This window comes from Schistocerca nitens, chromosome 2 (genome assembly GCF_023898315.1).
Source record: "Schistocerca nitens isolate TAMUIC-IGC-003100 chromosome 2, iqSchNite1.1, whole genome shotgun sequence".
In the NCBI taxonomy this organism is placed as follows: Eukaryota; Metazoa; Arthropoda; class Insecta; order Orthoptera; family Acrididae; genus Schistocerca; species Schistocerca nitens.
The window spans coordinates 794,763,098-794,780,033 of record NC_064615.1 but is presented as its reverse complement, the minus strand read 5'-3'; the positions used below and the strand labels follow the sequence as shown (position 1 = coordinate 794,780,033).

Genomic DNA, 16,936 nt, shown 5'->3' with positions numbered 1-16,936 from the left:
GTTGTGCGATGTCCTTAGGTTAGTTAGGTTTAAGTAGTTCTAAGTTCTAGGGAACTGATGACCATAGATGTTAAGTTAAGTTAAGCTCAGAGCCATTTGTGTTGGCGCTAAAGACCTTGCCGTCAGGCGCCCTTATCACCATCTCCACTGCCAGTAGTTCTGCAAGTTACACATATGAAGTTTGGAAGGTAGGAGATGAGGTATTGGCAGCAGTAAAGCTGTGTGGGTGGGTCATGAGTCATGCTTGAATAGTTCAGTTGGTAGAGCACTTGCCCATGAAAGGTTCTCGGTAGCCAGAAACATTGATTTGTGTGTGTGTGTGTGTGTGTGTGTGTGTGTGTCTGTTTGGTTGGTTGTGGTATTCTTTATTTCTTCTAACTGGCTTACATAAAAAACTGTTGTTTGTGTCAACAATGTTGACCAATATGACAATTTGGTTATTATCACCATTCAAGATGCATCAGTTTTTATCATGAAACCATATTCAAATTTAAATCTGTTTTTCGAATCAGAGTTAAGTAAAACACAATGTGCTTCTCGAAATGGCTACTTGTAGTTCAGAGTAGCCCCTATCGATAGGCAGGCCTGCATATGGCAGTGAATTATATAAATTCTTTGTAGGGTTGTATTGTATTTAGCTATAGCAAAAGCATACATATCACATACAAATTCATGCACTGTGTTCTGTGCTTTCATTCATTACTTGCAAGTAGTTAATGTCATGTGAAGGAACAGTCTCCATTGGATAGAACTAGTGTTCTGTTGCCTGACGGTTGTTTGAACTTTTCTCTTCTACACAGGATTTTAATTTTATTTAGACATTCCTTTCCTGTTGAAGTGCTTGGTATATATGCAAATGTGGTAATTACTTCTTGTTGGCTACCAAGAAATTACTGTTGCTTTTGTATTCTTAAATTCTGTATGGACTTTGAAGTTTGTGTGAACAATGTGGGCCATTTTTGTTCCTATATTTTCCTTACCTCAATATACAGTATCTCAATTGTTGCTTTCAATTCTTTTCTTCATATAATCTCATCCTGATACCATAATAACTTAGTTGATGATTAAAAGATTGGAACAATGGGTTGAAGAAAAAATAAATTTTAAACTTTTATCAGAAACAAACCATTTGTATGGATTTTAATCATTCTTTTTAACTTACTGAGTTCCACATGAATGGTATAATTTAAAACTCTGTCCTGTGCACTCGAGCCCAGAATCTTGCCTTTTGTGGAATGTGCTCATACCAAATGAGCTATGCAGAAATGACTCTCAACTTGTCCTCATAGTTCTATCAGTACCATTCTCCTATTTTCCAGACTTCACAGAAGTTCTCCTATGTACCTCGCTGGATAGAAGGAAGGATTAGAAGAAAAAAAATGAAAGAGAAATGGCTTACCCATGGCCTTGGGGATTGTTTTCAGAACATAAAGAAAGATAGCTGCTGAACTATGACTCATTACAGTTTGAGATCCCATCAGCTAAATGGGAAGCTCTGAAACACACTTCATTGCAAATTATGGAAATTCAGTTAGATGTTTGGCTCTATTTTTTGGTAGTAAATTGCCTTGGCTGAGTCAGATGTCAAAATGCAGTTATCACCCTGAAGTATCTTAGCCACTAAACATAGGGATCTGACAGGTATGGACCACTGTAGGCTTAAAGGGTATTTGTCCAGTCCCATCCTGAACATGGTTGCACTAATACTGGTTCTCATAACATTTTCAACAATCTCTTGATCTTTATTTTAAATAAACATTGTTGTTTTTGTCTTGGTTGCTTTGTTATTCTTCCGTACACAACTTAACAGTTCCGTGATCCTGATGTGCATACCAGGTATGATGCCAGACTTCATCCTGCACAGAAGACCCTTGAGAGGCTGAGGTCATCCTAGCTAGAAATTTGTCATGTGCTCAGACACTGTGTGTCCTCCAATCTATAGTGGAAATGTAACCAACAAATAAAATGATCCAGAGCATTAAAGACACTGCCTGAACATTTAAAAGTGAAGGAAGGCAGTATCTTTCTGTTGGATGTCAGGGCATGTGGGAATTAAGAGCAACAGCATTGTACATGAGGCAGCCAAATATTCATTTAGGGACAGCAGAGTACATGCTCTTTAATTGATGATAGGAAGAAAAATTATGAGACAGTGGAAATAAGAGTTGCTTTGATGTTACAAAGAAGAAGCTACAACCAACAAAGCTAACATTCGACCAAAGTACTTGTCCCCTCAACCACAGATATGGCAGGAAGCTGTGTTCAGCAGACTTAAAACAAGGCACTGCTCCATGAGCCACAGCTACTTTTTTTAGAGAAGAGGACTCACCATTAAGTAAACTTGCAATCTGATGCCCTCTGCTCACCATATTTCAAACTGTTATGTTTTACTAGTTAACAAGAGGGCAGCCTTTGTATTTCCCAAGAAATTGCCATCAAATGTATTGTATGATAACACCAGTGTTGCTAAAATTTAAAATTTTACATCAAGGTGGGTCACCTCCTTAAACTGCTGTAGGGCAATATATAACGGTCTACCTCATTAATTTTTATCAGTCAGTTGTTGTCATCTACAGTGTTATTTTATCTTTCATCCCTTTTAGCTTTACCTGTTTTTCACTACAAATTTTATTTATTAGCATCTATTTTAAAATTCTGTCAAATGTACAGAGTCTGTCAAAAAATGTGTTCACACTTTAAGGAGTGAAAACAGTTTGCTGTGTGTCTGATTTACATTTAGATACTGATCACACATGTAATACTATCTTCAGTGAAGGAAAAGGTTAGGTTAGATGTTCACAGTGTCTGCCATTGGCAGCCAGACAAGTATCGGAATGACAAGCAGTCGCTGCAGCTACAGCGGTCAATATTTTAATGAAAATTTCTGAACATGCTGCTGTAACCTCTTGGCAAAAGTCCTCCAGCATTTGTTGCTTAAATCGATAGATTTGAACTTTCACAGTTCCTCACAAATAAAAACTCCATAGTGGTTTGATCTGGAGACTGGGGGGAGGGGGGGACTCAGCGGGCCGTCTTCATCAAATCTAATGTCCCTGTAGATTGTCATCCAGGAAAGCTCATATGGCTGGATGGTAGTGTGGTGGTGCCCTATCGTGCTGGTAGAAGACCTCATCGTCAGCTCCAGAAAGTACACTTACACCTGGTAAAATTAATTCACATAATATTTCCAGTTACAATTCTCTAGTGACAGTATCACAAAAGAAAAATGGCCCTACTAGCCTCCTAGGTGATACTCCAAACCACACATGAGCTCCTGATAGACTGACTGCCTTATCTACATTAACATGCAGATTTTTCAGTGCCCAGTAGATACAGTTATGCCAATTCACTGTTGCATTAAGTTTAAACTATGCCTCCTCTGACCACCACACTACCTTCATCTCAAATTGTTAGCATTAATTGATACTATTTGAAAACTGTCTTCAGCAGTCACAGTTGTCGTCATTAATTGCGTGCCTTAATTGTGGGGTGGAAACTTTTCACTTGGGCAGCTTTTAGAATTTGCCATACATTTCTACTGCTAATCCTCAATTCATGTGCACATTACATAGCAGAATTATGGGCATAAGCAACAAAGTTTTTCATTATGAGAGCCAACGAAGCAGGACTTGTAGCTGTACACAGTCTTCCAGATCTTCCTTTTGTGAATATCACAAAACACTCCATTTGCCTCAGTTATATCAGTAATGTGTTTAATTGTTAGGCAGGTTGGGGATTCTGTTTCAAACACCCAACACCAGTGACATTGGACTTTAACAGCATCATCAGACTTGGTAAAAAACTTCAGAATTCATTTTTACTGCTCACCCATCAAGCCTGTTTTCAGCCATTTTATTTTCTCACTATCATGATGAAAGTACTGACATCTGTTGAGCCTAAGGCCTTACTACAACATACTCATAATTCAGATCAGTTGATAATATTGATATCGTGATACATTCTGACAAAGAGTGTATACATTCTTTTGGCCGACTCTGTATGGAACGTTTAAAGTAATAGTTATCAATCTGACTTTAGGAGCAACTGTCTACATATGCTTGTTATAATTTTAACTAATTTGGTAGTAGACTTTCTTCTTAAAAAGGGTATTACATAATTATCCTCATAGTAACATATTGTTTATTTGCTCTTTGTTATTCATATCAGTCTTTCCTCCAGTGATGAAAGGAAGTGCTGTGAGGCAGTGGCAATTTGTAACAGCATTAGACATTGATGTTGGCAGTTATTTCAGTGCTCTTCCTCCCAAATGTTGGCACTGCAATATGACAGTTAGAAAACAAGATAAATACAAATCCAAGGATCATTGTCACATTGAGATTGGTGAAAAATGACTTCATTTATTTCACTAAATGTATTCAATCATGTTCAGCAGAGGCATTAATAACTTCAGTATTGAGTGTTGTAAAATAAAAATCGTGGCGGTGGTGGCGATCATAGTGGAGAAAGATGAAGGGAAAAGTTCTGTTCTTTATTTATGAAAGATAACACACTTTGCCTGTGGCTCTAACCACTCAATTGTAGTGATAAAATGTATTGCAAAGTCAGTCTGCTGTGTATGTTGTTGTTGTTGTTGTTGTTGTTGTTGTTGTGGTGGTCTTCAGTCCAGAGACTGGTTTGATGCAACTCTCCATGCTACTCTATCCTGTGCAATGTTCTTCATCTCTCAGTACCTACTGCAACCTACATCCTTCTGAATCTGTTTAGTGTATTCATCTCTTGGTCTCTCTCTATGATTTCTACCCTCCACGCTGCCCTCCAATACTAAATTGGTGATCCCTTGATGCCTCAGAATATGCCTCACCAACCGATCCCTTCTTCTAGTCAAGTTGTGCCTCAAATTTCTCTTCTCTCCAGTGCTATTCAATACCTCCTCATTAGTTATGTGATCTACCCATCTAATCTTCAGCATTCTTCTGTAGCACCACATTTCGAAAGCTTCTATTCTCTTCTTGTCTAAACTATTTATCGTCCATGTTTCACTTCCATACAAGGCTACACTCCATACAAATACTTTCAGAAACAACTTCCTGACACTGAAATTTATAATCGATGTTAACAAATTTCTCTTCTTCAGAAACGCTTTCCTTGCCATTGCCAGTCTACATTTTATATCCTCTCTACTTCGACCATCATCAGTTATTTTGCTCCCCAAATAGCAAAACTCATTTACTACTTTAAGTGTCTCATTTCCTAATCTAATTCCTGCAGCATCACCCAATTTAATTCGACTACATTCCATTATTCTCGTTTTGCTTTTGTTTATGTTCATCTTATATCCTCCTTTCAAGACACTGTCCATTCCATTCAACTGCTCTTCCAGGTCCTTTGCTGTCTCTGATAGAATTACAATGTCATCGGCGAACCTCAAAAAGTTTTTATTTCTTCTCCATGGATTTTAATGCCTACTCCGAACTTTTCTTTTGTTTCCTTTACTGCTTGCTCAATATACAAATTGAATAACATCGGGGATAGGCTACAACCTTGTCTCACTCCCTTCCCAACCACTGCTTCCCTTTCATGCCCCTCGACTCTTTATAACTGCCATCTGGTTTCTGTACAAATTGCAAATAGCCTTTCACTCCCTGTATTTTACCCATGCCACCTTCAGAATTTGAAAGAGAGTATTCCAGTCAACATTGTCAAAAGCTTTCTCTAAGTCTACAAATGCTAGAAACATAGGTCTGCTTTTCCTTAGTCTATTTTCTAAGATAAGTCGTAGGGTCAGTATTGCCTCCCGTGTTCCAAGATTTCTATGGAATCCAAACTGATCTTCTCCGAGGTCGAGTTCTAGCAGTTTTTCCATTCATCTGTAAAGAATTTGTCTTAGTATTTTGCAGCCATGGCTTATTAAACTGATAGTTCGGTAATTTTCACATCTGTCAGCACCTGCTTTCTTTGGGATTGGAATTATTATATTCTTCTTAAAGTCTGAGGGAATTTCGCCTGTCTCATACATCTTGCTCACCAGATGTCAGTTTTGTCAGGCCTGGCTCTCCCAAGGCTGTCAGTAGTTGTAATGCAATGTTGTCTACTCCCGGGGCCTTGTTTCGACTTAGGTCTTTCAGTGCTTTGTCAAACTCTTCACGCAGTATCATATCTTCTATTTCATCTTTATCTACATTCTCTTCCATTTCTATAATATTGTACTCAAGTACATCACCCTTGTATAGACCCTCTATATACTCCTTCCACCTTTCTGCTTTCCCTTCTTTGCTTAGAACTGGTTTTCCATCTGAGCTCTTTATATTCATACAAGTGGTTCTCTTTTCTCCATTGGTCTCTTTAATTTTCCTGTAGGCAGTATCTATCTTACCCCTTGTGATATGCGCCTCTATATCCATACATTTGTCCTCTAGCCATCCCTGCTTAGTCATTTTGCACTTCCTGTCGATCTCATTTTTGAGACGTTTGTATACATTTTTGCCTGCTTCATTTACTGCATTTTTATATTTTCTCCTTTCATCAATTAAATTTAATATGTCTTCTGTTACCCAAGGATTTCTAATAGCCCTCATCTTTTTACCTACTAGATCCTCTGCGACCTTCACTATTTTGTCTCTCAGATTAGATTAGATTAGATTAGTTTTTCGTTCCATAGATCCGTGCTGAGGAGATCCTCGTGGATGTGGAACATGTCATTTTTTTTTTTTTAATAAAAAGCTGAAGTAACAATACTAATAGTATGAATATATATACAATACATCATTTGTTTCTATTAAAAAATTCGTCAGTGGAGTAGAATAGTATGAATATATATACAATACTTCATTTGTTTCTATTAAAAAATTCGTCAATGGAGTAGAATAGTATGAATATATATACAATACATCATTTGTTTCTATTAAAAATTCGTCAGTGGAGTAGAAGGAGTTGGCCACTAGTAAGTCTTTCAGGCTCTTTTTAAACTGATCTTTATTTGTAACTAAGTTTTTTATGTTTGCTGGCAAATTATTGAAGATGAGTGTTCCTGAGTAGTGGACCCCTTTTTGAACTAAAGTAAGTGCTTTTAAGTCCTTGTGCAGATCATTTTTGTTCCTGATATTGTATGTATGAACTTAGCTGTTTGTTGGAAAAAGAGATATATTATTTAGGACAAATTTCATTAAGGTTAAATATACTGAGAGGCAGTAGTTAGTATACCCAGCTCTTTGAAGAGGTTTCTACAGGACGTCCGTGAATTTACTCCACAAATAATACGTATTACACACTTTTGGACTCTGAAAACTTTTGTTTGACTTGAAGAGTTACCCCAAAATATTATACCATATGACATTATGGAATGAAAGTAGGCAAAGTACGCAAGCTTTTTCATTTTTACGAGGGCAGTTCAATAAGTAATGCAACACATTTTTTTTCTCGGCCAATTTTGGTTGAAAAAACCGGAAATTTCTTGTGGATTATTTTCAAACATTCCCGCTTCGTCTCATATAGTTTCATTGACTTCCGACAGGTGGCAGCCCTGTACGGAGCTGTTAAAATTGCGTCTGTAACGGATGTGCGTTGCAAACAACGGGCAGTGATCGAGTTTCTTTTGGCGGAAAACCAGGGCATCTCAGATATTCATAGGCGCTTGCAGAATGTCTACGGTGATCTGGCAGTGGACAAAAGCACAGTGAGTCGTTGGGCAAAGCGTGTGTCATCATCGCCGCAAGGTCAAGCAAGACTGTCTGATCTCCCGCGTGCGGGCCGGCCGTGCACAGCTGTGACTCCTGCAATGGCGGAGCGTGCGAACACACTCGTTCGAGATGATTGACGGATCACCATCAAACAACTCAGTGCTCAACTTGACATCTCTGTTGGTAGTGCTGTCACAATTGTTCACCAGTTGGGATATTCAAAGGTTTGTTCCCGCTGGGTCCCTCGTCTAACCGAACACCATAAAGAGCAAAGGAGAACCATCTGTGCGGAATTGCTTGCTCGTCATGTGGCTGAGGGTGACAATTTCTTGTCAAAGATTGTTACAGGCGATGAAACATGGGTTCATCACTTCGAACCTGAAACAAAACGGCAATCAATGGAGTGGCGCCACACCCACTCCCCTACCAAGAAAAAGTTTAAAGCCATACCCTCAGCCGGTAAAGTCATGGGTACAGTCTTCTGGGACGCTGAAGGGGTTATTCTGTTCGATGTCCTTCCCCATGGTCAAACGATCAACTCTGAAGTGTATTGTGCTACTCTTCAGAAATTGAAGAAACGACTTCAGCGTGTTCGTAGGCACAAAAATCAGAATGAACTTCTCCTTCTTCATGACAACGCAAGACCTCACACAAGTCTTCGCACCCGAGAGGAGCTCACAAAACTTCAGTGGACTGTTCTTCCTCATGCACCCTACAGCCCTGATCTCGCACCGTCGGATTTCCATATGTTTGGCCCAGTGAAGGACGCAATCCGTGGGACGCACTACGTGGATGTGAAGAAGTTATTGATGCAGTACGACGTTGGCTCCGACATCGACCAGTGGAATGGTACCGTGCAGGCATACAGGCCCTCATTTCAAGGTGGCGTAAGGCCGTAGCATTGAATGGAGATTAAGTTGAAAAATAGTGTTGTGTAGCTAAAAGATTAGGGAATAACCTGGTGTATTTCAATGCTGAATAAAACAACCCCTGTTTCAGAAAAAAATGTGTTGCATTACTTATTGAACTGCCCTCGTATGTCGCCTATGTCTGCTAATACTCGAATTGCAGATACAGATTTGTTGAGGCGTTTCTGCAGTTCTGTGGTGTGCTCCTCCCAACTGAATTTATTATCAAGTTGTAATCCCAGGAATTTAAGACTGTCAACCTCTTCTATCTGCTCTTCTTCATACTTTATGCATATGCTGGGTGGAAACCTCTTACAGGTTCTGAATTGCATATAGTGAGTCTTTTCGAAGTTTAATGTCAGTGAGTTGGCTTTAAACCATTTATTAATACCCATGAAAATATCATTAGCAGATCTTTCTAGAACTACACTCGATATACTATTTATTGCAATACTTGTGTCATCTGCAAACAAAACGAACTCTGCTTCTGGCAGTGTAACTGATGAGAGATCATTAATGTACACAAGAAAAAGCAATGGCCCTAAGATGGATCCTTGTGGGACACCACATGTAATTTCTTCCCATTCTGATGATGACTGATGACTTAATTCACTAGTTCCTTGCACTGACACCCTTTGTTTCCTGTTAGTGAGGTATGACTTGAACCATTTTGCAGCACTGCCCGTGACACCATAGAATTCTAATTTACTTAAAAGGATGTTGTGGTTCACACAATCAAATGCCTTTGACAAATCACAGAAAATACCTGCTTCTTGTAATTTGTTATTTAATGAATTAAGTACATTTTCACTGTAGGTGTAAATAGCCTTCTCGATATCAGAACCCTTCAGAAAGCCAAACTGTGTTCTTGATAATATGTTATTTGTGGTCAGATGGTTGAGAAGCTGCCTGTACATTACTTTTTGTAAAATTTTTGAGAATGCTGGCAAAAGTGAAATCGGTCTGTAGTTTGATGGTATCTCTTTATCCCATTTCTTGAATAGCGGCTTAACATCTGCATATTTTAGCCAGTCAGGAAATGTCCCAGTTATAATTGACTGGTTACACAAGTAATTCAGAATTGTACTAAATTCGCAAGAACATGCCTTAATTAACTTTGTTGATATTTCATCGTAACCACTAGAATGCTTTGTTTTTAAAAATTTTATTATGGAAGTTATTTCTTTTGGTGAAGTGAGTGACATATTCATGTACCTGAAGCTATTTTTAAAGATTCAAGGGCATTATTTACTGATCCTGACAATCCCATTCTATCAGTAACGGATATAAAGTACTTGTTAAATAGATTTGCCACACTATGCCCATCAGTTGCTAATGTGTCATCTACCCTTAGTGCTATTTGCTCCTGTTCCTTTCTGGTTCTACCAGTCTCCTCTTTCACTATATCCCATATTGTTTTTATTTTGTTCCCTGACATTGCTATCTTCTTCTCTTAGTGCATTTGTTTAGATGTCTGAATTACTTTTTTTAATATTTTACAGTATTCCTTGTATTTAGCTAAATCATCAGCATTGGAGCTATTCTTGGTTGACAGATACATTTTCCTTTTTGTCTTACAGGAAATCTTTATTCCTTGTGTAATCCATGGTTTTGTTATAGACTTCTGTTTAATTTGAGTAACTTTTAGAGGAAAATTCTTTTCAAACATGGTACTGACATTATTCATGAATGTGTTATATTTTTCATTCATGTCATGAGCACTATAAACATCTTTCCAGTTCATATCTTTGAGCAGTTTTCTAAAACACTCAATTTTTGATTGATTGACTACTCTCCTGTACTCAGATTTAGCAGTCTTGATAATCTGCTTAGAATTTGCATCTAAAACAATGAGCTGCATGTCATGATCTGATAGTCCATTTATAACAGGTTTTATGATACGATTTTGTTCCTTTGATTTGTCTATAAAAATATTATCATTGGCTGTCCTTGAGGATTTAGTGATCCTAGTTGGAAAGTTTACAGTGTGAGTTAGATTGAAAGACAACATTACTAACTGCAGTAAATGTTTACTGGAAGATTGCATTAGAAAATCTGTATTAAAGTCACTAGCAATCAAAATTTCTTTGTTTCTTCCTGTTAAATAACCCAAAAGAGCTTCTAGATGATTTATGAATAGATTATAATTTGCTGCAGGTGCTCAGTAAATAGTTACTATTATATAGGATCTGTTATGGAACTCTACTTCTGTTGCCCATGCTTCTAGATGCTGCTCCAAACAGAATTTATTAATGTCAATGTTCTTGAATTTATGGCAGTTTTTAATAAATGTGGCAACTCCTCCTCCATCCATGTCTACTCTGCAGAAGTAGGAAACTAACTTAAATCCTAAAATGTCTAACATATCTATATCTCAAAGATACCCATTCTTCTTCTACTGTATTTCTTTCCCTCATTCTTGTTAGTCGTTCCCTAATGCTCTCCCTGAAGCTCTCTACAACCTCTGCCACAGAGCCACTTGTATGCAACACTTTGACTCATCTCTGTAACTGAGGCAACCAAGAATTCTTCACACTAGGAGATTTCAGCGATCACTAGTGATTGCTTGTCAGTGGCTTATATTTTTACAGAAGTCAGGTGGTATATTACCAGACTCATATACACACCAGTGTGAATTTTCATTTTATTACTACTTCCACCAATGATTTTAGAAATTCCGATGGAATGGTATCTATCGCTTCTGCCTTATTTGATCTTAAGTCACCCAAACCTATTTTAAATTCTGATTCTAATACTGAATCCCTCATCTTTGCCCTGTCGACTCCTATTTCTTCTTCTATCACGTCATCAGGTAAGTCTTCCTCCTCATAGAGGCCTTCAATGTACACTTTTCACCTACCTTCTCTTCTCTGCACAACAGTGAAATTCCCACTGCACTCTTAATTTTACCACTCTTACTTTAATTTCACCGTACGTTGTTTTGACTTTTTTATTTGCTGAGACCATCCTTCCAACAATCATTTCTTTTTCAATTTTTTCACGTTTTTCATATAGTCACTTTTCCTTAGCTTCCCTGCAATTCCTGTTTATTGTTTTTTTCCAGCTTCTGTGACTGTCCTTTTTAAGTATGTCCATTTCTCTTGAACTGAACTGCCTACTGAGCTATTTCTTATCACAGTATCTATAACCTCAGAAAATTTCAAGTGTGTCTCTTCATTCGTTAGCTCTTCCAAATCCCACTTGATTGTACAGTGAATCTTCCTGAATAGTCTCTTAAACTTCAGCGTACTCTTCATAATTAATAAATTGTGTACTGAGTCTATATCTGCTCCTGGGTAAATTTTACACTCCAATACCTGATTTTGGAATTTCTGCCTGACCATGATGAAATCTAACTGAAATTTTCCCGTATCTCCCAGCCTTTTCCAAGTGTACCTCAAATAGAATCACAAAGTGAAATACAATGAAGCCAGTATCGTGTTGCAAATGACAAGTTCCTGATACAGTATATTTAAGGAGTCTACCAAAATAAAGTCATCACAAAACCTAATAACGGGGATGGCAGTTGCAATTTAAACAACACTTGTTGTCCGGCACTAATTTTACTAAAATCTTGTCTTTCATCATATTGATCAGGACAGGGAAATGCTGAGAGATTTTGCATTTCACAGAATATCAGTGTGAGCTCCGAAAAACAGAACAACATCGAAGAGTGTAGGAAGCATTGGGAATCGAACTCTGCTATAAATAGCGGTGCAAGGCCAACAATAGCAGAACGATTCTACTACCACCAACATATATTGCTCACAATGACCATGAAGATAAGGTACGAGAAATAGTGAGGCATGTAGATAGTCGTTTTTCCCTCGTTCTATTTGCGAGCAGAACAGGATAGAAAATGACTAATAATGGTATGGGGTAGCCTTCAGTGCACACCGTATGGTGGCTTGTGGAGTATCTGCTTAGATGTAAATGTAGATAGTTCACAGTCTGGTTGGAGACCAAGCAGGGAGTACACATAACAGCAAAATCACAACACCTGAAGAAAATGGCTGGATTGGTCATTGAAATAATGTGCATAAAATGGAAACAACAACTCAGCAAAACACTTGGAAGCACACCATAAATTAAAATACTTTGTTAGCAGTCTCTCTCACTAAGGCAATATTATAGTGATGCATTTATATCAACATCTTAAGAACAGTAACAATGAAATTGATGCATATAAATATTAATTTTTATATAGTAAATTAAGGTGGCTCCTCTGAAGTGTCTGACACTTTTCATCATTTTTCCAGTATACTATGAACTCTGAAAGTGGAGCTGGGTTTTCCAGGTGTATCTGTGGGAACAGTCAATGCAATTATTTCATGTTTTATAATCAGAATTCCAAAAGCTTATAAATTTAAGGAAACTTGAATTAATAAATTGAGTGTGGCTCCAAAACGTAATTAGGATTCAATAATTAAAATGTTTAATACCGTGAAACAAAAATAATTTGAGTGAAGCAGAGCACAGATACTGCACAGTTTAAGCAAAGTCCAGAGAAACTTTAATTATTCGTCAAATTGTCATAAATATTGTAACAAAAATATACCTCATACTATTAATCTGTTTAAATTTTGTTTCCCTCTTATTCTCTTCCTTCCAGCCAATAGTGACAGTAAGTAAATAAACAGAAAATGCAGCGCATATACACTGAAAAGCCAAAGCAACTGGTACACCTGCCTAATATCAAGTAGGGCCCCCGTGAGCACCCAGAAGTGCCAGACACTTGTTGTCTTATATAGCTGTTGCAAACAGCAGTGCCATATTCTGCCTGCTTACATAAATCTGCATTTGAATACGCATGCCTGTTCTAGTTTCTTTGGTGCTCCAGTGTAATATCAAGAAAACAATCATGAGTATTAAATAAACTAAACATTTCTAAAGTGGTATTACATCTTTCAATTGCGCTCTTTGTAAGGTTCTTGTGGTACACTGGTAGAAAGCACACCTGCAACGGGTCGGACTGTACTGGTTCTGAAATCTGGCAAAAAAGAGGAGCTCCTTGAGCGACATGTTCCGCAGTTACTCTTGAGGGGTGAACATGTTGCCATTATTTCTGTTCTACGCTGATTGAGCATAATTTACGTAAGTCTATTTACATTAATAATTTTGTACAGTTAGATTAAAAAAAAACTAAAGAGGCTGAAACACTTTTGATCTATCTGTACAGGTTTCATGCAGCTCCTGCCCTCAAGACTGCACAAAGAATGTCTGTAAAGACACTACTTGACTTTGGCAAACAGATGACTCATGGCAAATAGATGACTCGACTGCTGTATAATATCCAAAAATATAGTATTTGACAATAAAGAAAATTATATTTTGTGCTTGTCCATGTCAAATGATTTAATGTTATGTTTTTGCAGTGACTTTCAAAATGGATGCCCATATTGTTTAAAGTGTACAGGGAAAAACAATCAAAGTCCACTTCCGGTAAGTTTGAGATTCTGATACCAATGGATTCTGTATGTATAGTATTATGTTCTAACAGCTTCATACATCTCTCGGTAAAGAACACAGAAAGAAATGTTCAATGGAGATGAGGCAAATACGGTAAATGTCAGTTTAGAAATAGTTCTAGAATTATCAACAGTTGCACCACTTACAGTGACTCCTGAGAGTTCTATGTTATTGTTGATAAAAAAGTTTCATGCACAGACTGAAAAGCAACCAAAACCTTGGTATCAGAGTTTAATTCCATTCTACAAGGCAGAATATGACAGCTTACAATCCTTGAAGAAATCCTGTTCCGAAAATGCACAGCTCTGTTTTTCAAGATTCCCCTTAGTATTTATCGCTTGAGCGTGTGTATAACAGTTATTAATTCTTAAACGGGCTGCTGCTTTCAATGCAGGCCGCTTGTTGACCTGACATTGAGATGATGTGCGGAAGAAAAGAAAACTTTATCTTTTGTTGACGCTTGCAGCAGTTGCACTAATGTTTTTTGTCAGTGCTTTTCTTATGTACCAATACATAAGATCACAAATTATGGAAAATTCATCCTGGGTGTGGCATTGATTTTGCACCTGCTGAACAATCTGCAGAAGAGCATACCTTTGTCCGATAAGAAGTGTGTGAGAGGGCTTTCAAGACTCTGAAGCACACTTCATACCAGCCCCATATCTTTCCACATTTCAGCCTGTAAACAGTAGGTGGTGTTGGCGGACGTCTCTGAACAGGGCCTGGAGCCATCCTGGCTCATACGGATGTGGATGGCTTGGAATATCTGATCACTTTAACATCACACAATTCCACGCAGAAGGGCTATTTGCAAACTAAAAAGGAGACCCTTACGATTATCGTCACCCTGAAGAAATTTCATGTTTTCGTAAACAGACTAACAAGGGGAGTGCCAGGGTTGGGAAATGAAGTTCCGAGTGGGACTGCGCATGTTTGCAGCACTACCCCATAGTGTTACAATGCCCCAGCCATATGGCCATCGGCCAGCCATTCACGAGAAAAACGCTCTGAAACTTTCAGTCCTACAGTATATAATACCCATGCATTTGCTCACTGAACTGAATGGCGTGGTGGCCGATGCAATATTGGTAACAATTCATGCTTCGTAGTTTCAAAATATCTATTTGCTTTTCCTTATTGGAAAAAAATAAAAAAAATAAAATACAATGACGTTCAAATTTAAAACTTTTGTTCTTTTGACATTTTCAACGTTTTCAACTTTTCCAACCAAATTATTTCCTTCAGATATTTGTTCGTATTGTATAGTGACAATATTTCATTTCTGTCATGTATATTAAGCGTATGGCTTCTGTCTGACTAGTTCAGGTACACGATCGACTTCAGTGTCATGAGACCGCTTTAAACGAGGGTCCCCACAAAGGGGCATTTGACATACTTGGAGGGCGAAGGGATAGCCGCGCATACGCGCTCCCTGCACTACAAACAGGGGAGAAGAACCTAGCAGTTACTTTTGCGCGCTTAGAACGAGTACACATGTGTGAAAGTTTTTCCTGTTGCTAACGTTTTGTTGTTACAGTGCTTCGAAGTAAACACATCGTGAGTTCTGAGGGACTTGTAGAAGATATTACCGATGATTCTCTACACAGTGAGAAATCGAAGTTGCTGATTAAAGATGCAGTTGCCCATTCCAATGCACTGCTGGTTGAAAACGATTTACTAGCGTCAGAAGGTTCGCCGTCAATTCCACACGAAGCTATGCTGATGGCACAGAAGTTGTACAACACTGTGATAGATTTCTTGAGTGAAAACACTATCGTGGTTGATGAGTTACTTCACGAGAATGAAGGTGGTGAAGATGTAGAATTCGAAGAGGTTACAATAGATAATTCTTCGGACGAGTATGACCCCCCAGGGAAAAAATCCAAAGAGCCTACGTATATTTTGCTAGAATACAAAATACAATGCGTCAACATTGTGAAAGCACATCCTCGGTGGAGTCTGCAGGTGCTGAAAAGTAAAGGATGGGAATATTTAACATGATGGGAAGACGAAATTAAAAAGGGTGGATCTGTATTTGACAAATACACAGCGATAGATTCGTGGACTTACGATCATTTTGTCGAAGCTATGCACAGTTATCAGCAAGTTACCACTCAAAATCTGCAACAACGGGCTTTAGCAGTGGCCGCACAATAAGAAAACTTTGAATTTAAAGCTTCTAGTCAATGGGTGGTGAGATTTTAAACAACGGCACAGAATTGGTCAACTGAAAGTAACAAAATTCGTATCACGAAAGGAAACAGTGACACTGGAAGAAACCTTGGCTGTTGCAGAAACTTTCCGGCTAGAAACTTGAGATTTAATACCCACTTTTAACAAGGACTATATTATCAACAAGGATCAAACAGGTATGTGACACAAAATGAAATCACATTCTATAAATGGTATTTCAAACAACGAATACCCATTTGAATAATTCTCTTATATAATCATGTAATTGTGCAATCGTTTCCATCATTAAATATCACGCTGTTTCATTTGTTTCCAGGATGTCAGAACCAGTCTACTTTCAACCAGACGCTCACCCACAAAGGAAGCAAGACCGTACTTGTGAAGAGAGTGGACATGAAGAAAGTTACCCATTCATATACAGCACAATATGCTATTACTTTTTCCGGACGTGTCCTGCCGAGTGTTTTTGTATGCCTGCAGGAGACAACAGGTGCATTTGGACCCCGAGTCCAGAAGACAATCGATGAATACGCCAAAACATACAAGGACATCATTATGACGTCATCAAAATCTGGAAAGCTGACTACAAACACGTACAACAAGTTTCTTAAAACATCTTTGAAGCCCTATGTTGGGAACAAAAGGTTTCTCCTCATCGTCAACTCCTGGGGAGGGCAAACATAACCAGAACTGTTTGATGAGGTTTTCCAGGATGACGCACTACGTCCC

The 16,936-nt window shown here is 38.2% G+C and overlaps 1 protein-coding gene across 1 annotated transcript in view; it reads left to right on the top strand.

Annotated features, from left to right (window-relative positions):
* Positions 1 to 13,899, top strand: part of LOC126237048 (U7 snRNA-associated Sm-like protein LSm11) — a 147,615-nt gene extending 133,716 nt beyond the window's left edge. The window contains exons 6-7 of the mRNA XM_049946812.1: positions 13,473 to 13,639; positions 13,725 to 13,899. Of these exons, the coding sequence (XP_049802769.1) occupies positions 13,473 to 13,624 (152 nt within the window). The 3' untranslated portion in view covers positions 13,625 to 13,639; positions 13,725 to 13,899. The remainder of the gene's footprint in view (positions 1 to 13,472; positions 13,640 to 13,724) is intronic.
* The last annotated feature ends 3,037 nt before the right edge of the window (positions 13,900 to 16,936 follow it).